This window comes from Peromyscus maniculatus, chromosome 2, assembly GCF_049852395.1.
Source record: "Peromyscus maniculatus bairdii isolate BWxNUB_F1_BW_parent chromosome 2, HU_Pman_BW_mat_3.1, whole genome shotgun sequence".
NCBI classification, from domain to species: Eukaryota; Metazoa; Chordata; class Mammalia; order Rodentia; family Cricetidae; genus Peromyscus; species Peromyscus maniculatus.
The window spans coordinates 133,162,381-133,186,905 of NC_134853.1; the positions used below are offsets into that span (position 1 = coordinate 133,162,381).

At 37.9% G+C, this 24,525-nt stretch overlaps 1 protein-coding gene across 1 annotated transcript in view; it reads left to right on the forward strand.

Annotated features, from left to right (window-relative positions):
• Positions 1-18,359: 18,359 nt before the first annotated feature.
• LOC102902894 (selection and upkeep of intraepithelial T-cells protein 2-like) overlaps positions 18,360-24,525 on the forward strand; it is a 76,086-nt gene continuing 69,920 nt past the window's right edge. The window contains exons 1-3 of the mRNA XM_076563615.1: positions 18,360-18,375; positions 20,213-20,217; positions 20,439-20,520. Coding sequence (XP_076419730.1) covers positions 18,360-18,375; positions 20,213-20,217; positions 20,439-20,520 — 103 coding nt within the window. The remainder of the gene's footprint in view (positions 18,376-20,212; positions 20,218-20,438; positions 20,521-24,525) is intronic.

A 24,525-nucleotide genomic window follows, 5' to 3' on the forward strand; every position in this document is an offset into this window, starting at 1 on the left:
TTTGCCCTGTGAGCTTTCCTGCTCTTGTCCCTTTGCTTTTGACTCTCACTATTTGTATTCTTTCCATAAGCTACAGTGATCAAGGATGGGCCAGATCCTTCTCATTATATTATCCTCTGCACAAGCTGGGCACGTACTACATGTCTGATCTTAGAAGGATGGAATTTTCTTTACAAAGACACCACCTATTTTGGCAATGGTTATGTTCGTTCATGCCAGACCCACTGTGGGTTCCAAAGAAGCTAATTTTAATGAATGGGTCATAAACAGAGAACACACCCACATAGAGACCTATGAATGAGAGGAGACCAGTCTGAGAGGCAGGATACCTGTTAAACCAGTCTTCTTAAGCTTTCAGCTGGATAGAAGTATTCAAGTGACAGGAAATAGATTAACAGAAGGGTATATAAATTTTATTAAACATTTGTATATTCAGAGTTGAAATCTTTTATACTTTAAAAAGGAAAAATCAACTGCAAAGTCTATGGTTTTATTCTTTTTTACAGCTGAATGGAATTCTGTTGTGAATATGCATCATATTTTTATCATCCATTCATCATTAGAAGGTTGTTTCTCTCTCCTAGCTGTTGTGAATATAGCAGCAACAAACATGGCTAAGCAAGAATATATGGAGTAGGATTTTGAATCTTCTGGGCATATGTCAAGGAGTTATATAGCTGAGAATATCTTCTTTTAGCTGTTAGAGGATTCTGCACACTGATTTCCAGAGTGGCTGCTCCAGCTTGCAGTCCCATCAACAGTGAACGAGGGTTCACCCTTTCCCACATTGGTCCCAGCCTTAGTTGTCAATTGTTTTCTGGATCTTAGCTGTTCTGTTGAAGAGTGATGAAATCTCAAAGTAACTTTAATTTTCACTTCTCTAGTTGCTTTGGATGATGAACACCTTAACAACATTTCTTAGCTACTTTGATTTCTTTTGGAAATTCTTTGTTATGACTCTTTTCCTATTTTTTAATTTGATCATTTTTTCTTGATTCTTTGTCTTTATATACTGGATTCATAGGCTCTTTGTATATTCTGGATATATATCCTCTATTGTATGTATAAATGGGGAAGATCTTCACCTGTTCTGTGGGCTTTCTCTTCACTAAATTGATAATTTTCTTTGTAGCACAGAAGCATTTTAATTTTGAGGTCATTTACAGTCATTGGCCACAATTCCTTTCAACTAGAATGTTATTCAGAAAGCCCTTTCCAACACCTATATCTTATAAGGATCTGCCTATGTTTTCTTCCAGCAGTTTCAGGTTTCATACTGAGGTCTTTGGTCCATGTGGAATTCTATTCAACTGTAAAGAAGAATGAAAAATACAGGTAAATGAATAAATCTAGAAAATGCTGAATGAGATAACCCTGACCCAGTGAGACAAAGGCTTAATGTTTTCTTCTTTGTGGATCATGGCTCTGAATCTTTAGATTTGAGTATATAACCTGGAGTAACTACATTAACCAAGAAACAAAAAAGAGACCATAGCAAGAAGGAGCTTTAGGGAGTAGAATAATAAGAAATAGGGGTGGTAAAAGGGTATATGGGAAAAACTGGAGGGACTTCAACTATCAAGGGGGAGGATAAGTAACACTAAAGTGTTTGAAAAAGCCACAGGGAAACATTTTGCTGACTTAAAATATATATTAAATAAAGTTATGCCTCAGGGGTTGATAATATTCCCTCCAGGAGCCATAGACTATCTATGAAAACCTCCAGTGGCAGGCATGAGAAACCTCTCTGCAAGTTGTCTTCCAAAACAACCAAAACAATATAGGCTCTTGCCATTGCCATTAGTTGACTTGAGTAAGTTGAAGGCAAGGTTGTTGAAGACACCATAGGCTTTAAATACAAGACTTGAGAAATCCCACTGAAACTTACCTGGAAGCCTCCTCCCTGAGGATTGGCTTTCACAGTTTCTGAAGGTGCTATATTAGTTGCCAATGGAGAAAGGCAATCGGTATTCCTACCAGCTGTAAAAATCTATGAACCACAGCAATGGTCAGTTCAGCAAAATACACCCAATAGTGCAATAGTGGCACTTATAATTTAGGTGTGACAACAGCCATGTAATTGCACTTAAATTCCACTTAATAGGAAAGAATTTGTGCCCAGTACTTTAAAACTAGCTAAGTACCTGAGGACAGTGAGGTTGTGGAATCATTTTCCTAAACCAGAATAATCTCTAACTTTATTCTAAGCATTTACCCTTATACTCACAGATAAGTGGAACTCTCACCTCTCATCATTCATCCTCCCCCTCCCCACCCCCAACAAATGGAGACTATTACAAAAATCCACAACTTGTCAAAATGCAGAGAACAAATGATTACATTTGTCCAACATGTAACTGATCCATCTGCAGTGCAACCTTTACACATAAGACTCAGGGAACATTGAGGAAGAGGATAGCAGAAAGATAGTAAAAAATAGAGAACCAGGAAATCTGCTGTAAGAGACTGTTGTTTATACATGATAGGAAAGCTATACACATAAAATTTTAATTATATGGCTGCCTAAACAAGACCGGCTTAATGAGAACATCAGTTGACATGTCAATGTGGATAGGGGTGTCTCATAAGGCTCTGTTCCTTGATGAAGTGCTACATACAGGCAATCAATGGCAACTGAGAGAACAAGAATGGGTCTTCTCCAGAGACCAGCCTTCTGATAGGTAACTCATCTGCTCCCAAGGAATCATCCCTGAACATCTATACATATGAACAACACTAAATGGACTCAGTAGGATTGACATGGGCAGACTTGGAAGAAGGAGAATAAGAGGTGGAAAGGATGTAAATATAGTAACCACACATGAAATTCTCAAAAATAAATAATTAAATTAAAAAGAGGTAACAACATAAAGAGATTTGAGCTGGGCAGCCAGTGGTGAGAAAATTACTAAGCGATGTGTGTTTTCATGTAAGAGGTGGAGTTAGTTGGGGAAGACACAGTTTATTATGGTGAACATATTTGTGCTGCTCTATTTCAAAATCAATTACCAATCTCTGTGATAAAGCATTGTCTTTATGAAACAAGGCGGTTACCTTTCTCATGATTAACTTTGTAGCTAGTTCTTAGGCAGTGAAGAGGAGTGACATCATTCATACCTCAAATGCTTTCAGCTAGAAGTACTCATAGACTAGCATTTGTTGTTATTTGTTTTCTTAGTGATGGCCACTCTAACCGGAATCAGATGACATTTTGTATAGGTTTAATTTGCATCTCATTGATAGCAAAAGATATTGAATATTTTTTCATATTTATTGATCTGCATTATATCTTTGGAGAACTTTATGTTCATTTCATTAGCCCACTTATTAATTGTTTTTTTTTTGCTATTTTGCTGTATAACTTCTTGATTTCTTTATGTATCCTGTACATTAATCTATTGTTGATGTGTATTCCTAGAAAAGAATTTCCCCCACAGAATATACACCATTTTAATGATATGAAATTAAACAGGGAGTGTTTGCTAAGTAGAAGGTGACCACAGAAATTGTGGAGGAAGACACAACAAGAGGAAGTATTCTTGAATATGAAATCCCTTTATATTTGTGCTTTTAATTTTTATAGTATATATTAAATATATAATATGTTGTGTTTCATTTTGCCATTTTTATTCATGTATATGAATCATATTTATTTCCTCTTGTAATTAAATTATAATCTCAAAAATTTTTTAAAAATGAGAAAAATCATGATTGTGACATTCTACTGGTACTGATTTAATTTACTAATTTAATGTAATCTTCTTACAAGACTCTCTAGTTTCTGAATCATTATTCTAAGGTTCTGCTTTCTTCTAAATATAAACAAGATATACATAGAACATGGGATTTGTTTAAGATATATACATATATATATATATATATATATATATATATATATATATATATATATACACACATATATATGCACACACACACATAATCTAAGGGAAAGTTTTAATTTTCTCTTCCAGGAGTAACTTATTTTTTTACTGCAAGTGTACCATCACAGAGTGCTCAGGATTCTTTTATACTTTCTTTTCATGAGTAACTCATGAAGCCAATATTGTTCATCTGACATGATTTTTATTTCTTTTCTTTCAACATGTAGGTTGAAAAGTCTCCTGAGTTTGTATCTCAACATCTTCTAATGTGTCTATGCAAGTCAGGTCTTTGCAACCACATGTTGTGCCATAGATCATTTTATATTGCTCTTATGTTTTCCAGTTACTGAAAATTACTGTTTTAATCTTCTCTGGCCACACACACACACACACACACACACACACACACACACACACCAATTTTTAAAACTCTACCTCTTTTCTATTGCTGTTAAGAAACATCATGATCAAGCCAACTTCTAGACATAGGGGATTATTGGGGCTTACTTACAGTTTCAGAGGGTAAATCTACAACCATCATTTGGGAAGCAACTCAACATGCAGATAGGCATAGAGCAGTAGTCAAGAGCTTAAATCTTATCTATAAGTTGGAGGGAAGGAAGTTGGGAGAGAAGAAAGAAAGGAGGAAAGGAGGAAGGGAGGAAAGGAGAAAAGAGACTAAGCCAGGAAGGAGGGAGAGAGTGAGACAGACAGACAGACTGGCTGACAGACTGAAAGATAGACTGGGCCTATTTTGTGTTTTTGAAAGCTCAAAACCCACCCTCAGTGACACACCTTCTCCCACAAGGCCATGCCTCCTAATCTTACCCAAAACAGTTTTACCAGCAATGGACTAATCATTCAAATATGTGAGCCTATGGAAGCCACTTTCACTTAAATTTCCACATAATTCATGAACTAATTTCATAATTTTCCATGTTTATTTAGCCAGAATATCCTGTCAGAATTATCAAGTAGGAACTGATGACAGTCTTGTTTATAGTGATATTTTATTTGTACTGAAATGGGATTTGTATGTTAATAAATAAAGTTGCCCGGGGGTCAGAGCTATTAGCAAGCCATAGTGAAAACTGGGTGGTGGTGGTGGTGGTGGTGGTGGTGGTGGTGGTGGTGCACGCCTTTAATCCCAGCACTTGGTATGAAGAGCTAGGTAGATCTCTGTGTGTTCAAGGATACAGCCAGATTTGGAGACACATGCCTTCAATCTCAGTACCAACCATAGAAGACCTGGAGATCTGTACAGACAGGTAGTGACTAGGAGGTCATGTGGTTGTGTTTACAACCAATGAGAAGGCAGAACAGAAACTCTATAAAAAAAGACAGACACAGGAAGTTGGTCTCTTTCAGAGATGTAGGACCACTACGATAGTGATGGGTAAGGTTTTTAGCTCTTAGCTATTGCTCTGACCTCTTGGCTTTTATCTCTGTATTGGCTCTGTGTTTCTTATTTAATAAGATGGTTGGTTACTTCTACACTTATTCCTGAGCTATTATTTCTGACATAAATTAAGCCCAATCCATCATTAGATATAAGTTCTTACATAGATCATTATTGTACTAAGACAGTGATTTGTAAGACCATAATTAATTCCTGCTGATTTCTGATAGAGTATTTCTAAGTGGACATGACATTAAGTAAGCATTTAGTACATAATTTTGTCATTCTATGTTAGAAACAATATTATTAAATTCTGAGGAAAAATATGTTTTGAGCTCACAATTTACTCAAATTATTCCAAATAATTTCACATAAGTAAGAACAAAAAATAAGCATATATTTTAAAATCTTTTGTTTCTGCTGAGCTTACAAAAATCATTTCAAAATTTTGTCCTAAATCAAAAGAAAAATTATAAAAGGCCAGTTAATACGTAATAAAAATTCAGTGAAATAGAAGTTTAAAATGATTATTTATGGTGTATTTTCAAAGTAATCAAAGTACTCATTTTTGTTTTCTGTTTCGCTGATTAAAACAAAGCCTGGAGAGACATACAGGCCTGGCAGCGGCCAGCAGAGACAGAAAGGCACAGTGGCGGCCCGCAGAGGTGGCGGCGACAGGCAGAGGCAGGTAGGCCCAGGGGCGGTCAGTAGAGACAGACAGGTCCAGCAGCAGCCCACAGAGGCAGGTAGGTCTGGCAGTGGTCCACAGAGGTAGACAGGCCCAGCAGAGACAGACAGGCCCAGCAGAGGCAGACAAGCCTGGTGCAGAGGCAGGCAGGCCCAGCAGGCGGCGGCTGAAACACAGTTGCAATAAAGACCAGAAACTGAGCTATTATCCACTGAAGAGCTAGTGAAAACAAGCTCTTAATCAAGAGCTTGGAACAGGGACGCCTTTAACCCCAACACCCAGGGAAGAAGCTATCTCCGTGGGACGGAACCAGAACAAATCTGAAAACTCTGTCTGAGGCCAATCCAGGGCCCAGCTGCTGATCCTGCAAAACCCAACAACTTGGAGGTGTTGGTGAGACTACCTCGCTCAGCTGAAATCCATCTGGGAGAGGATTCAGATCCCTACAGTTCGAAATCTGAAGAAACAAGATCAGCTGAGGAGTTGACGAATGAACAAAACGTGACCTGGGAACACAGAAGAAGGCACTGCCCAGCCACCAAACTAGATCACCAGAATCATAAGTATATGCTTCACCAACTGAGATCAGCTGCTCTTAAAGAAACAGCCCAATAGCACCAATTTAACCAAGAACTCCTAGTGAACCAAGACTAAAAATTAGAAGGGAGGCACTCTCAGACACAGACACCACCTGCACCGAGCAAAGGAAGAGATGAGTAGATGCCAGTGCAAAAATACAGGCAACAACATAAAGACCTATACGGCAACATCAGAACCTAGTGATTCTACACCTGTAAGACCTGAACATACCAAAACAGAAGAAACAGAAGAAATCAATCCTAAAAATGACTTTAAGAAGATGATAGAGGCCCTTAAAGAAGAAATAAAAAATTCCCTTAAAGAGGAAATGAAAAACTCCATTAAAGAAGAAAAAAAAAAAAACTCCCTTAAAGAAATGGAATAAAAAACGATCAAAAATGGGAAGAAATCAAAGAAAGCCAAGAAAAAGCAATTAAACAGATGAAAGAAACATTCCACAATCTGAAAAATGAATTTGAGACAATAAAGAAAACACATGCTGAAGGAATGCTGGAAATAGAAATCCTGACTAAACGAACAGGAACTACAGAAACAAGCATAACCAACCGATTGCAAGAGATGGAACAGAGAATCTCTGACACTGAAGACACAATAGAGAAAATAGATTTGTTAGTTAAAGAAAACACTAAAGACAAAAAAGTCGTAACACAAAACATTCAAGAAATTTGGGAAACCATGAAAAGACCAAACCTAAGAATAATAGGGATAGAAGAAGGAGAAGAATACTAACTCAAAGGCACAAAAAAATATATTCAACAGAATCATAGAAGAAAACTTTCCTAACTGAAAGAAAGAAATACCTATGAAGATACAAGAAGCTTACAGAACACCAAATAGGTTGGATCAAAAAAAAAAAAAGTCCCCTCGCCACATAATAATCAAAACACTATACACACAGAACAAAGAAAAAATATTAAGAGCCACAAAGAAAAAAGACTGAGTAACATATAAAGGCAAACCAATCAGAATAACACCAGACTTCTCAATAGAGACTATGAAAGCTAGAAGGGCATGGACAAATTTTATGCAGACACTAAGAGACCACGGATGCCAACCCAGACTATTATACCCAGCAAAACTCTCAATCACCATAGGCGGAATAAACAAAATATTCCAGGACAAAACCAGATTTAGTCAATACCTGTCCACAAACTCAGCCCTAAAGAAAGCACTAGAAGGGAAAATCCAACCCAAAGAAGCTAAACACATCCATGAAAAATCAAGCAATAGATAATCCCACACCAACATACACCAAAGAAGGATAATACAACACAACCAAAAAAAAAAAAAAAAAAAAAAACAGGAATTAACAATCACTGGTAATTAATATCCATCAACATCAATGGTCTCAACTCACCTATAAAAAGACACAGGCTAACAGAATGGATAAGAAAACAGGACCCATCCATCTGCTGCATGCAAGAAACACACCTTAACTTCAAAGACAGACACTACTTCCGAGTAAAGGGCTGGGAAAAGGCTTTCCAAGCAAATGGACCTAAGAAACAAGCTGGTGTAGCTATCCTAATACCTAATAAAATAGACTTCAAACTAAAATCAATCAAAAGAGATCAGGATGGACATTATATATTTATCAAAGGAAAAATCCACCAAGATAAAGTCTTGATTCTAAACATTTATGCTCCAAATACAAAAGTACCCACATTCATAAAAGAAAAACTACTAAAGTTTAAAATGCACATCAAACCCCACACATTAGTAGTGGGAGATTTTAACACACCACTCTCACCAAAAGACAGATCTACCAGCCTGAATCTTAACAAAGAAATAAAGAAGCTAACAGATGTTATGACTCAAATGGACTTAATAGATATCTACAGAACATTCCATCCTAACACAAAAGAATATGCCTTCTTCTCAGCACCCCATGGAACCTTCTCAAAAATTGACCACATGCTTGGCCACAAAACAAATCTCAACAGATACAAAATTTGAAATAATTTCCTACATCTTATCAGACCACCATGCCTTAAAGTTAGACCTCAACAACAACAAAAGTTATAGAAAACCCACAAACTCATGGAAACTGAAAAATGCCCACCTGAAACATCAATGGGTCAAGGAAGAAACAAAGAAAGAAATTAAAGATTCCCTAGAATTCAATGAAAATGAAAGTACAACATACACAAACTTATGGGACACTATGAAAGTAGTGCTAAGAAGAAAATTCATAGCTCTAAATGCACACATAAAGAAAATGGAGCAATCCCATACCAATGAATTAACAGCACAACTGAAAGCACTAGAACAAAAGAAAACAACTCACCAGGAGAAATAGATGCCAGGAAATAATCAAATTGAGGGCTGAAATCAACGAAATAGAAAACAAGAGACCAATACAAAAAATCAATGAAACAAAGAGTTGGTTCTTTGAAAAAATCAACAAGATAGAGAAACCCCTAGCCAAATTAACCAAAAGGCAAAGAGAGAGCACCCAAATTAACAAAATCAGAAATGAAAAGGGAGACATAACAACAGACAATGAGGAAATCCAGAGAATCATCAGATCATACTTCGAAAACCTGTACTCCACAAAAATGGAAAACCAGGAAGAAATGGACAATTTTCTGGATAAATACCACATACCAAAATTAAATCAAGACCAGATAAACCATTTAAATAGACAAATAACCGCTAAAGAAATAGAAACAGTCATCAAAATTCTCCCAACCAAAAAAAGCCCAGGACCAGATGGTTTCAGTGCAGAATTCTACCAGACTTTCAAAGAAGAACTAATACCAATACTCTTCAAAGTGTTCCACACAATAAAAACAGAAGGAACACTACCAAACTCTTTTTATGAGGCTACAATTACCCTGATACCCAAACCACACAAAGATGCATCAAAGAAAGAGAACTACAGACCAATCTCCCTCATGTACATTGATGCAAAAACACTCAACAATATATTGGCAAATCGAATCCAAGAATACATCAAAACAATTATCCATCACGACCAAGTAGGATTCATGCCAGGGATGCAAGGATGGTTCAACATATGAAAATCAGTCAATGTAATACACCATATAAACAAACTGAGAGAAAAAACCACATGATCATCTCATTAGATGCTGAAAATGCCTTTGACAAAATCCAACACCCCTTCATGATAAAGGTCTTAGAAAGATCAGGAATACAAGGAACATTTCTAAACATAATAAAGGCAATTTATAGCAACCAACAACAAACATCAAATTAAATGAAGAGAAATTCAAAGCAATACCACTAAATTCAGGAATAAGACAAGGCTGTCGACTCTCCCCATATTTATTCAATATAGTACTAGAAGTTCTAGCTAGAGCAATAAGACAACAAAAGGAGATCAAAGGGATACAAATTGGCAAGGAAGAAGTCAAACTTTCACTATTTGCAGATGATATGATAGTATACATAAGTGACCCCAAAAACTCTACCAGGGAACTCCTACAGCTGATAAACTCCTTCAGTAAAGTGGCAGGATACAAGATCAACTCAAAAAAATCAGTAGCCCTCCTATACACAAATGATAAAAGGGCTGGGAAAGAAGTCAGAGAAACATCACCCTTTACAATAGCCACAAATAATATAAAATACCTTAGGATAACACTAACTAAACAAGTGAAGGACCTTTTTGATAAGAAATCTAAATCTCTAAAGAAAGAAATTGAAGAAGATATCAGAAAATGGAAGGATCTCCCATGCTCATGGATAGGTAGGATTAACAAAGTAAAAATGGTAATCTTACCAAAAGCAATCTACAGATTCAATGCAGTTCCCATCAAAATCCCAACACAATTATTCACAGACTGGAAAGAAAAATACTCAACTTCATATGGAAAAACAAAAGACCCAGGATAGCTAAAAGAATCCTATATGATAAATCAACCTTTGGAGGCACCACCATCCCTGACCTCAAACTCTACTATAGAGGTATAGTAATAAGAACAGCTTGGTACTGGTATAAAAGCCAACATACGGACCAATGGAATCGAATTGAAGACCCTGACATTAATCCATGCACATATGAACACCTGGTTTTTGACAAAGGAGCCAAAACTACACATTGGAAAAAAGAAAGTATCTTCAACAAATGGTGCTAGCATAACTGAATGTCAATATGTACAAGATTACAAATAGATCCATATCTGTCACTATTCACAAAACTCAAGTCCAAGTGGATCGAAGACATGAACATAAATCCAGTTATACTAAACTTGATAGAAAAGAAAGTAGGAAGCACTCTTGAATGCATTGGCACCGGAGACCATTTCCTAAATATAACACCAACAGCATAGATCCTGAGCACAATTAATAAATGGGACCTCTCAAAATTGAGAAGCTTTTGCAGGGCAAAAGACACAGTCAATAAGTCAATAAGACAAAAAGACAGCCAACAGAATGGGAAAAGATCTTCATCAACCCCACATCTGAAAGAGGATTGATCTCCACAATATATAAAGAACTCAAGAAACTAGACATCCAAATACTAAACAGTCCAATTTAAAAAATGGGCTAAAGAGCTAAACAGAGAATTCAAAAAACAAGAATCATAAATGTCTGAAAAACATTTAAAGAAATGCTCAACATCCTTAATCATAAGAGAAATGCAAATCAAAATGACTCTGAGATACCACCTTACACCTGTCAGAATGGTTAAGATCAAAAACCCCAATGTCAGTCAATGTTGGAGAGGATGTGGAGCAAAGGGAACACTCCTCCACGGTTGGTGGGAATGTAAACTTGTACAACCACTGTGGAAATCAGTATGGCGGTTTCTCAGAAAATTAGGAATCAAACTACCTCAAGACCCAGCCTTCCCACTCTTGGGCATATACCCAAGGAATGCTGATGCATACCATAAAGATACATGCTCAGCTATATTCATAGCAGCACTATTTGTAATAGCCAGAACCTGGAAACAACCTAGATGCCTGTCAACGGAAGAATGGATGAAAAAAAAATGTGGTACATATACACAATGGAGTACTACTCAGCAGAGAAAAACAATGAAAGCATGAAATTTGCAGGCAAATGAATGGAACTAGAAAAAAATAATCCTGAATGAGGTAACCCAAACCCAGAAAGACCATCATGGTATGTACTCACTCATAAGTGGATTCTAGATATAAAATAAAGAGCAATCAGACTACAACCCATAGAATCATGGAGGCTATATATATAGCATGGAGGTCCCTAGGACGACCGTGGCTTATAATAAATTTCGATTTTACTCAATTACTGAGCAAGCCTCAATGAAACATCTCACTATTAAGATAAGAATACATACTCTATCAAGATGATAATAGAAAAATAAATAAATTTTAAACAATAAAAAATAAATGAAAATAGAAAAAATTGAAATATTAAACAAAGAAACAAACATTTTACTAAAGTTAAAACAAGGGAGAACTAGGGACTCATCATTCCTCTCCACATTCTATTCTTTCCCTTGTTTTATATATTTTAAATTTTTTTATCAGTGGATTCTGCTGGAGTTTATCAGTGGATTCTGCTGGAGGATCCAATGCAGATAAGCAGTGGAGGGCTCCTTTTGCAAATCATTCTCTGGAGCAATGGACGGATCTTTCTACTAGCATGTGGAGGGAGACCCGACCTAGTGTTGGTGTGATCCCGGAGTTTGGTTTATGTCTTTCCTTAGGACAATTAGGTTCCTCTTTGGATTCCTGAGCACTGAACGTGCCCTGTGGCTGCTGCTGAAGCCCAACATGACAGAGATCTAATGGGTCATCATGAAAAAAATCTACCCTTCTGATGCCAATGGAGATTGAGAGCCCAATATAGCCAGCTTTGGCAAGCATTAATGTAAGCCTAGGAACTGTAGCCATGAGATTGGATTCTCCAGAAGAGCTGCCAGCCAGTCATGCTCAGATCAAGAAAAATGGGCATTTGTGGTTCATGTTCCTGGACTTGTATCCATGCCAGTGTATGTCCACACAATCCAGAAGAGAATTTGACATTGCTGCTGCCACTGTTGCTGTTATAACAATGGGGCACACCGCTGCTACTGTTTCTGGGATTACCATTTCATAATTGCTTACTACAGCTAGCACAGTGGAGACCCTGGCAACAAAAGTAGCTACTACAGTTAGTTAATCTTTCATTCTATTGGGCATGATGAATTTAATTCAGTAGTTATATACATCTCGATTGGCTTTGAAAATTATAAATTTATAAACTCAAGTTCCAGTTGCTTTTGGAATACTATCTTACAAGGACTCCAATGTACAGTATGCCTTGATAAGGAAGGGAATGGCTCAATTGCCTTTAGCCTACTGGCTATGGGTGAGATAGGACCTCTGTTGGTCTTTTCTGTATCGAACACACATATTGCAAGCCCAGTGCCAGTTTGAGATCTTTAGCAGCAATTAACCATGCAGCTCACACATGATTGAGCTGGTATGATAATAAGTATCAGAGACGGGTAATGCCTGGGGGACACTCACCAACCTAAGTCAGAGCACCTGTGTGGCCTGGGCAGGTGTCTCCATGACGGGTAAGGTGACCTGCTGACATCCCACACAACCCAAGTCAGAAGCTCATTTTTTTAATAAAAGGGGGACCTGCAGGGTCCTGGCCCCCGTTTTGGGTAACTGTTGCCTTGCTTGCAGACCTTGACCTTGATATCCTCCCAATGCTAATTCCCTGCCAGGTTCCACCCTCCTGAATGCTTAAGGGAAGTTCCTTGTCTGTGTATCCTGAATAATGGGCATTAACAGCTTAGATGCAAGATTGTAAAACATCAGTAGCAAACTTATGCCCTCCAGGGTCCTCCCATTGTGCTGTAAGCCTGTAATTAAGACTCCTACTCCCTTCAAGAAATGACATTTGATATTTAAAATTATGAATATTGTGAATGTAATCTATGAATACCACAAATGTGATTAATATCATGAGTGTAATTTGAAAAATAAATAAAAAAAACAAAGCCTGGTAGTTAGTGAGATAGCTCATCAAATAATAGTGCTAATAGTGCTACCCTCCTGTAGGCCTGAGTTTGATCCATGAAACACACATGGTAGGATGCTGTGGGATGGTCTGTATGTCAAATTGTTCTGATTGGTCAATAAATAAAACACTGATTGGCCAGTGGCTAGGCAGGAAGTATAGGCGGGACTAACAGAGAGGAGAAAAGAAAGAACAGGAAGGCAGAAGGAGTCACTGCCAGTCGCCACCAAGACAAACAGCATGTGAAGATGCCGGTAAGCTACAAGCCACGTGGCAAGGTATAGATTTATGGAAATGGATTAATTTAAGCTATAAGAACAGTTAGTAAGAAGCCTGCCATGGCCATACAGTTTGTAAGCAATATAAGTCTCTGTGTTTACTTGGTTCGGTCTGAGCGGCTGTGGGACTGGCGGGTGACAAAAATTTGTCCTGACTGTGGGCCAGGCAGGAAAACTCTAGCTACAGTAGGATGAGACAAATTGACTCCCTCAAGCTGTCCTCTTACCTTCACATGTGTGCCACAGTGTGCATACACATGTGCACACATGCACTAAATAAATAAATAATCAAAATTAAAGTCTGATTAAACCTCTAATCCAGCAATTCTCAATCTGTGAGTCCAAACTCCTTTGGAGGTTGAATGATCCTTTCACAGGCATCGCCTGAGACTATCTGTGTATCAGATATTTATATAAGAGTACCAAAATTACAACTATATAATAGCAATTCAAAATAATTTTGTGGTTGGAGGTTACCACAACATGAAGAACTGTATTAAGTGGTCATAGCATTAGGATGGTTGAGACCTACTGCTTTAATCCAATCTCTAATTTAAAGAATATCTAAGAATAAGACAAAAATGAGAGATACATTTGACAAAATATATACCCCTGCTTCAAATTATTCATGCAATTCATCATATAAATAAATGAGTGATGAATAAAACTTTATAATTCAAAAGACATGCAAAAGTATATCAGCTGCTATAGTGCCTTCTCAAATCCTTGTATAAAGGCTTACAAGATCCATAGCCTGGTGTTACTGGGGGCAGGGCAATGAAAAATCTTTAAGAGTTCTACCTTAGATGAAAGTTCTTTGTGCTGCTGTGTATATACTCTCAGAAGAAGTGATCCTGGCCCCTTCTTTCTCTCTGGCTTCCCAGTCAGGGTAAATAACGTTGCTATTTATTCCCATCAATATTGAGTTGCCTCTGTACAGTAGGCCTAAAAGCTGCATGTTTGCTTATGATGACTTGAGATCTCAAAAATTCACAGCCAAAATAAACCTTGTCTCTTTTTAAAGTTAATTAACTTAGATATTTGTTGTAGGAGTCGAGAGATGCTTAATACATGGAGTTTTTACCAAGATGAGACATCTTTGTCATTACTATATACCATAAAATGTGGTAGAGTCTCTGGAATCAGAGTTTTAAGGAATTAAGAAAAGATTATTAAACCAGCTAGATAGAGACATGAAAGCTATAGGCAAAGCTTTCAGGTGATTCTAATTGGAATTCCAAAAGGGTGAATATTTATATGAATGTAAATACTAAAGGCAGTGCTCATAAAATTTCAGATGGAAATGAAGTTTCTGTAGGAAACTGAGTTGGAGCTACCTTTATAACCACTGCATTTTGTCCATATTGTGAGACTTTGTGAAAGATCACATTAAAGGTGATGGATGAGTTTATCTGGTATAGGAAATATCAAGACACATGGTATTTTAGGAATGATGTGGGTATTAATGGTTATTTGAAGTGAAATTTACAGTAAGATTTAACATAAAAAATGAGCATAGCAGTAAATATGATGATGGCTCCTCTTGTTTGTCAACTCAACTAAATCTGGAATTAATTAAAACCTAATCCATAGTGGGGCACACTTTTGAGGGATTATTCTTTTTTATGTTTATGTTTTTGTTTTGTTTTGTTTTGTTTTTGAGGCAGAGTTTCTTTGTGTAGCCTCAACTGTCCTAGAACTTACTCTATAGACCAGGCTGGCTTCAAACTCACAGAAATCCACCTGCCTCTGCCTCCTGAGTGCTGAAATAAAGGTGCTTACCTCCACTGCCTGGCTGAGAAATTATTCTTGACTGGATAATTTGATGTCAAAATATCTCTCTTAAATCTAGGCCACACCCTCAAATGGCAGCTGATATAAAGGACATGAACAAAGAAAGCTTTTGCTTTTTACCTGCTTTCCCTCATTCATCCTGGCAAGAGCATACCTTAACTGGGATTAAAGGCTGCTTCTCAGGATTCTGACCTATACTGAAGACTAGCTAAGACATCCAGCCTTGTGAACTGAATAACTATTGGATTCTTGGACTTTCTTTTGGTAGACAGACCTTGTTGTACTAGCTCCCTTTATAAATATATGTTCCATCAGTATGTTCCTCTAGAGTAATGGTTCTCAGTCTTCCTAATGCTGTGATCCCTTAATACAGTTCCTCATATTGTGGTCTCTATCCCAAACGTAAAATTATTTTTGTTGATACTTCATAACTGTAATTTTGCTACTGTTATGAATCATAATGTAATATTTGATCTGCAGATCGTCTCAGGTGACCCCTGTGTAAGGGTCGTTTGACCTCCAAAGGGGTCTCTATTCACAGGCTGAGAGTGCTGCTCTAGAAAATGCTGAGTGATACAGTAAGCTGTAAAATTTTACAGTTTGCTAAATAAAAGAGCATACAAAGCTTTTTCTGAGTTGGGTATGGTTAATACATCAAGAGTTTTATACTGAGAAGTTACAAAATATGCATTGAAGACATTTCAGAATTTGGTGAGTCCACATTTCATCATGGCTTAGGACCTTTCCAAATAACAGAATCAGGTTTGGTAGCTTTAATCAAAGTATTAATATTGTGGTTGGAATGAAAGAAAAAGTATGAAAACAGTTATAATGGTAACCAATGACTTTTTTCTATTAAGTAATTTTTTATTCATTTTACATACTAACCACAGATGCCCCTCTCTTCCCTCCTCCCACCCCTCCAGCCTTCTGCTCCAAACCCAGCCACCATTCCCTTCTCCAACAAGGTATGGCCTCCCATGGAGAGTCAGCAGAACCTAGTACATTCAGTAGAAGCAAGTCCAACCCCCACCCCTGCATCAAGGCTATGCAAGGTGTCCCACCATAGCTACTAGGCTCCAAAAAGCCAGTTCATGCACCAGAGATGGATCCTGATCCTACTACCATGGAGCCCCTTATGCAGATCAAGCTACAAAACTATCTCACTTATCATAGAGCTTTCATACAGTAAATGGTAGAAGCAGATCCAGATATCCACAACCAAATACCAGGTCGAGCTCCAAGAGTCCAATTGAAGAGAGAGAAGAATAATTTTATGAGCAAGGGGCATCAAGATCATGATGAGGAAACCTACAGAGACAATCAAACCAACTAGTGGAAACTCATAAACTTTAGATCAATGGCTGTGGAGCCTCCATGGGACTGGACTAGGTAGAGAGGAAAAGGAGGGGCTGAAATGTAATTAAATGATAATGTCAAATTAAAGATAAGGGGGGGAAAGACTTCTCTTAGAGAGACATATAAATTTATGCATGTAATGATAAGTCATTAGGAATTGGTTTAATAATATGTCTCATTAGCAAAGTAATTAGCAGGTTCTCCATATGATCTATGTCTTGTCTAGTTACAGATTATTTGTCCCAATAAAAGTGCCTGACATTAATGGCACTATTGTACCAGTGGGGATTTATTGCCTGGCAGGTCATTGTTATAGTTCATTGGGATTACAGCTAATATTGGATATTACTTTTCTCTTTAATAGAAACTCCAAGCTTGATTTCTTATGTGTTCTGTAACTCAAATATGTTATGCCTTCAGTAGTAAGGCCTTACTCTTAAGTTCTGGAGTATAACCAAGTGTACTGAAATGTTTGGGGATCTGTAGGAACTCACTGGTCAAAAAGTCCAAAGTAGACAATCTATTCTTTTTTTTTTTTTCTTGGTTTTTCAAGACAGGGTTTCTCTGTGTAGCTTTACATCTTTCCTGGATCTCGCTCTGTAGACCAGACTCAGACTCACAAAGATCCACCTGGCTCTGTCTCCCAAGTGCTGGGATGGGATTAAAGGTGTGCATCACCACCGCCCAGCGACAATACATTCTTTACACTGGGCTTTTCATTAGTTGGTCTGTGTGTGTCTAGTAGGGGTAGGCATAGTGTTGCTCCATTATAGGGTAATTCAATTTAAATTCTTTATATATATATTGCTAGGGGCCCCACAAATAGATCAAGCCGCACAACTGTTATCCACATTCAGAGGGCCTAGTTAGGTCCCATGCAGGCTCCCCCAGCTGTCAGTCTGGAGTCTGTGAACTCCCACTATCTGGGGTCAGCTGTCTCTGTAATTTTCCCCATCATGATCTTGTACCCCCTTGCTCCTATAATCCCTCTTCCCTCTCTTCAACTGAAGTCCAGGAGCTCGGCCAAGTGCTTGGCTGTGAGTCTCTGTATCTGCTTCCATCTGTCACTAAATGTAGGTTCTATGATGATAATTAGGGTAGTTACCAATAAGAATACAGAGGAAGGCTAGTTCAAGCACCCTCTCCACCACTGCTAGGAGTCTTCACTGGGGATATCCTTGTGGGTCCCTGGGGATTCCCTAGCACCAAGTTTCTCCCTAACCCCATAATGACTCATTCTGTCAAGATATCTCTTTCATTGTTCTCCCTTTCCATCTCTATCCCAACTCAGCCATCTCAAACCCTCTTTTTCCCATCCCTCACCACCTCCCCTGTACCCTCCCTTTAATCCATCCATTTATTTTAGATTTTTCCAGTTTGGTGGAATCCCATAAATGGCACCGTTACTGGGTAAGGACTTTCAACTGGATAGGTCTTATTCCCTAGAAGAGAACCTATTGTTGTTATTCTGACAAATGCCACAGTGCCAAACTGACTCTTGATGACCTACATCTATAACCATAAATCAGTGCTTATCTCAACCCACAGGCAGAAGTTTCTATTTGCAATAGATAGTGATTAACACAGATATCCTCAACTGGTGAAGGTGTAGAGAATAAGAGACTGAGGAATGCTCCACCTTAAATGAGGTATCTAAACCATTCACCCTCCTCTCAAAGCAGGGGATCATTATTGAAGAAATGGAGGTGTACAAGAGCCAGAGATATTATATTACCACAGGGAAACAGTGTCTTCTGGACACAGCAGGACAATTGCACATATGAACTCACAGTGGTCACAACAGCAAGTGCAAAATGTATGCAACCTCAAGCAAGATCAAATCCCAGCATCGAGAAACAAGTTTAGTATGAAATTGTCCCCCATACTTGAGGAATCAATGACAATTGATAAGGCTGGGAAAGGAAAAGGGAGTCTTCTCTAACAGTGCAGTCCCTGGTAAGCCAATCATACTTTGGTGGAAGACTGTACTTCCAAAAATATTTGAATAGCACAAATTGGTCTTGATGAGTGTATTGGTTAGATCTTGCAAGGCAAATCATGGAAGAAGGAATCCTAACTGAGAAAAATGTATTCATAAGATTGTTCTGTAGGCATGACTGTGCAGTATTGTCTTGATTAATTACTGATGTGAGAGAATCCAGAACACTCTGGGTGGTTTGTTTCAGAAATCCAGTTGAACAAGCCATAGGATCAAGCCAGGAAGCAGTTGTCCCTCCAAGGCTTCTGCTTTAATTCCTTCCTATGGCTTCCTGCACTGAGTTCCTGCTTTTGTTTCCATCATTACTGGAGTGTGACCTGAATTGTAACGGAAATAAACTCTTTCTCCTCCATGTTGCTTTTGGTCCTGGTGTTTTATCACAGCAATGAAAATGTTGTTTATTTTTTAAATAAATAACACAAAGTTAATTGGTAGAAAGGGCAATGTATCTGGGAAGATTTAGGCATGAATATGATCAAAACTACTTTATACAAAAATCTCAAATAACTAAATTAATATATATATATATATATAACTTAAATTTATATAAAGTATATAAATTTAAAATTTAGATGTGTACATTTATTGTCACTTATACATGCATGATAAATGTATGCATACTTATATGACATTTGTGGAGATAGATTTACACATTCACTGAAATATACTTTATTTGTATGTGTGCATACATGTATAAATATCTGCAATATTTTACAAACATGTACATTTCTAGCTAGTCTATACTTATATAAGTTTGTTATCTATGCTAAACATTAATACATGCATCTATATATTAAAAGACTTGACTGTACATATACACACATACACTTAAATAGATATCATATATGTTTCCTAAACTTTCATAACCTCCCTTATTTCTCCCTGAAGGTCATCTCTCATTGTTCCTCACAATCCTTTCTCCCAGCAGCCACTGCAAATTACTGGGAGAATTTTGAATTGACTACTCTCTTTCGTGACTTCAAGAGTTGCTCTGTCAACCTGGAAAACTACTGGGCTCCTTTGCTTATTTGGACTAACTGGTTGTTTTGCTTCAAGATTATTGTCATTTCTTGTTAACTGAATGAGGCTTCGTGGAATGCTCCATCTGAACTTCAAGCCATTTACTTGTGCTTCTACAACTCCCTCTCCTTACTATGTCCAGCATTTAAAATACATTCACCATAATTTTTCATTTGACACTCAGTATATGACACGTATGGATCAGGTTTTGTTTTACTTTTTCCCTAGGTGAGGTGAGTCGTGCAAGTACTTGGGTAATACCAGATGCAGTTACTGAGATAAACAAAAATTTCATTCATACTTGATAAACCGGTCCCATAGGAACTTCCCTGGAAAAGATATCTAAGTATCACGCTTGCAGAATCATGGGACCAGACTTTCAGGTTAGGAGAGGGGGTGTTGGTACTTGGTTTACCTGTTATCCATCTAACTCTGGCATGCTTGGTGGCTTCAGGAAAACTGCTGGAGCATTACCAAAAACTCACACAAGTCAAATGACAGCTTTCAGAGAGCTGACTTGGGATCGTCAGACTCAGGTAAGTAAGGGGATTTAGTAAGCGTTTGGGATATGGTTCTATCTTCACAGATAATTTCTCTTCTATTTTTTCTTCATCCTTGTGCCTCATGGGAGGAGCACTGTCCCTCTATAAACATATTCCAAAAACTTAGACAGCAATATATTTAAGGATTAGCAAATCATAGGGTTTAGAAAAATGAAGAGTTAGTGCCTTCTGGGGAAAAATATCTCCCAAATTTTATTTATGAATCAATTGAAAATGACTCTGTAACATTAAATCTTGGTGGGTACTGAGATCAGTTTCTGGAGTGTGGTTTGATGAGTGCTAAAGAAAATATATTTCTATGGCTCTTATTTCTCAGCCACATAAAAATGACATCTGTGCCTAATGCATATTCTTCTCAACCAGAATAATGACTCTATTGTACCTAGTTGTAATAAACAAAGTCAGAAAGGGATAGATTATGTGAGATGGCCTTGTTGAGTTATCACAACTTATCTTTAAAAACTCAATTTCTAAATAGGCCAGGACAAAAAGACAAATATTTCATGTTCTCAGTCATACATGGAAATTTAAAAGTTGATTTTCTAGAAGTATCTACATAAACAGGACTGGAACAAGTGAGTTAATGGCATACTAACATAGGAAGGGGGAAATTTTCCAGGAGTCCCACACCTGGACAAGGAACTACAGACAACTAATTATTCCTGGGAGAAGGAGAATTAGCCTCCCCCAGTGATAAGCCCCCTTATTGATTATTCAATACAGAGTGGTAAGACTTGAAACTATATACAGACAAAAAATATACACACAGGTGGAAAAAAAGCTCAACATGCTGTGTTGATATATATTTTTGTATATATATACAAACTTCACACACACATAAATATGCACATATTCTTAATTGTTGATGTTGTAACAATAATATGGTTATTATATGTTATAATATAATAATGTTGATACACACATATACATATATATATACATATATGTACTCATATGTGGGGGGGTATAACAATGATAAAGAAATAGAGATTGTTGGCTTGAGCATGGTTATGTGAGATCAGCTGGAGGAAGGAAGGGGAAAAGGAAGTAATGTAATTCAATTTCAAATAAACACAGTTTTTAAAAGCTGATATCACTGTAGAATGCACAATCATTGTCATTCAAACCTGGAAAGGGTAAGGAAATGGAGGTGTAAGAGATTTTTTTTTCATTTTTCTTTATTAAGAAAATGTTTGAAAACACAGTTATCTAGGAGAAACAGTCCTAGTAGGAAAACTCTGGTTTAAAACAGTTTGCTTGTAGTGACAGAAGCCTTTAATCCTGGGATTTGTTAAGCAGAGGCAGGCTGATCTATGAGTTCAAAACAAGCCTAGTTTACAAAGCAAGTTCCAGAACAGTGAGAGTTACAGAGAGAAACTATGTCTTGAAAATCAAAATAAATAAATAACTAAATAAAAACAATTTACAGTATGCTTTTGAAAGAACTGGAAGAGATCAGCAATAGGTTCCAACTTGAATAGTTTACATATTGAAATACACTGGAGCACATGAAATGTACAGTTATCACATTTCAATTAGCAAATGTTAAAGAAAATTAAAATTGTGATTTCTTTTTAAAATTTTATAATTTAAATTAATTTTACATATCAGCAACAGATTCCCCTGTCTTCCCTCCTCCCATCCCTCCCTGCCTTCCCCCCAGTACACCCCCCATTCCCATCTCCTCCAGGGCAAGGACTCCCCCTGGGGATTCAGCCCAGCCTGGTAGATTCATTTGAGGCAGGTCCAGTCCCCTACTTCCTTCATCCAGGCTGATCAAAGTGTCCCAGCATAGGTCCCAGGCACCAAAAAGCTAGCTCACACAATAAGGACAGGTCCTGGTCCCACTGCCTGGGGGCCTCCCAAACAGATCAAGCTAATCAACTGTTTCACTTTTCCAGAGGGCCTGATCCAGTTGGGGGCTCCTCAGCTATTGGTTCATAGTTCATGTGTTTCCACTAGTTTGGCTATTTGTCCCTGTACTTTTTCCAATCATGGTCTCAACATCTCTTGCTCATACAGTCCCTCCTCTTTCTGGCCTATTGGACTCCCGGAGCTCCACCTGGGGCCTGGCCATGGAACTCTGCATCTGCTTCCATCAGTCATTGGATGAGAGTTCTACCATGACAGTTAGGGTGTTTTGCCATCCAGGCACCAGAGTAGGTCAGTTTGGGCTTTCTCTCGACCATTGCCAGCAGTCTATTGTGGAGGTATCTTTGTGGATTTCTGGGGACCTCTCTAGAACTTTGCTACTTCCTATTCCCATGGGGTATTCATTTATCATGACCTCTTATTCCTTGTTCTACCTCTCTGTTCTTGATCTAGCTGGGATCTCCCACTCCCCTAACCTCTCTTTCCCCTGACCCTTGCCCTTCATCACCCCCCTCCTCATGTCCAGTTTGCTCATGTAGATCTCATCCATTTCTCTGTCATTGGGTGAACCCTGTGTCTTTCTTAGGGTCCTGTTTTCCAGGTAGCCTCCCTGGAGTTTGAGTAGCAGTCTAGCCATCCTTTGTTTTACATCTAGTATCCACCTATGAGTGAGTATGTACCATGTTTGTCTTTCTGAGTCTGTGTTACCTCACTCAGGATGATTTTTTCTAGATCCATCCATTTGCCTGAAAACCTCATGATGTCATTGTTTTTCTCTGCTGAGTAGTACTCCATTGTGTATATGTATCACATTTTATTTATCCATTCTTCAGTTGAAGGGCATCTACGTTGTTTCCAGGTTCTGGCTATTACAAACAATGCTGCTATGAACAAAGCTGAACATGTGCTCTTGTGGTATGATTGAGCATTCCTTGGGAATATGGCCAAGAGTGGTATAGCTGGGCCTTGGGGGAAGATTGATTTCCAACTGTCTAAGAAAGCACCATATTGATTTCCAAAGTGGCTGTACAACCTTGCATTCCCACCAACAGTGGAGGAGAGTTCCCCTTGCTCCACATCCTCTCCAGCATTAGCTGTCTTCAGTGTTTTTGATCTTAGCCATTCTGACAGGCTTAAGGTGGTATATCAGTGTCATTTTGATTTGCATTTCCCTGATGATTAGGGATGTTGAGCAATTCCTTAAATCTCTTTCAGCCATTTGCGCTTCTTTTGTTGAGAATTCTGTTTAGCTCTATAGCCCATTTCTTAAGTATTTGTATGACAAGAACTTTAAGTCCCTGAAAAAAGAAATTGAAGAAGATGTCAGAAAATGGAAAGATCTCCCATGCTCATGGATAGGCAGGACCAACATAGTAAAAATGGCAATCTTACCAAAAGCAATCGACAGATTCAATGCAATCCCCATCAAAATCCTAACACAATTCTTCACAGACCTGGAAAGAACAATAATCAACTTCATATGGAAAAACAAAAAACCCAGGATAGCCAAAAGAATCCTGTACAATAAAACAACCTCTGGAGGTGTCAAGATCCCTGACTGCAAGCTCTACTACAGAGCTACAGTAATGAAAACAGCTTGGTACTGACATAAAACTGACATGTGGACCAATGGAATCAAATTGAAGACCCTGACATTAATCTGCACACCTATGAACTTATAATTTTTGACAATGAAGCCAAAACTGTACAATGAAAAAAAGAAATCATCTTCAACAAATGGTGCTGGCATAACTGGATGTCAAAATGTAGAAGGCTGCAAATAGATCCATATCTGTCACCATGCACAAAACTTAAGTCCAAATGGATCAAAGACTTCAATATAAATCCAGTTACTCTGAACCTGATAGAAGAGAAAGTAAGAAGTAGTTTTGAATGCATTGGCATAGGAGATCCCTTCCTAAATATAACACCAGTAGCACAGACACTGAGAGCAACAATTATTAAATGGGACCTCTTGAAACTGAGAAGCTTTTGTAGAGCAAAGGACACAGTCAATAAGACCAAATGACAGCCTACAGAATGGGAAAAGATCTTCACCAACCTCACATCTGACAGAGAGCTGATATCCAGAATATATAAAAAATT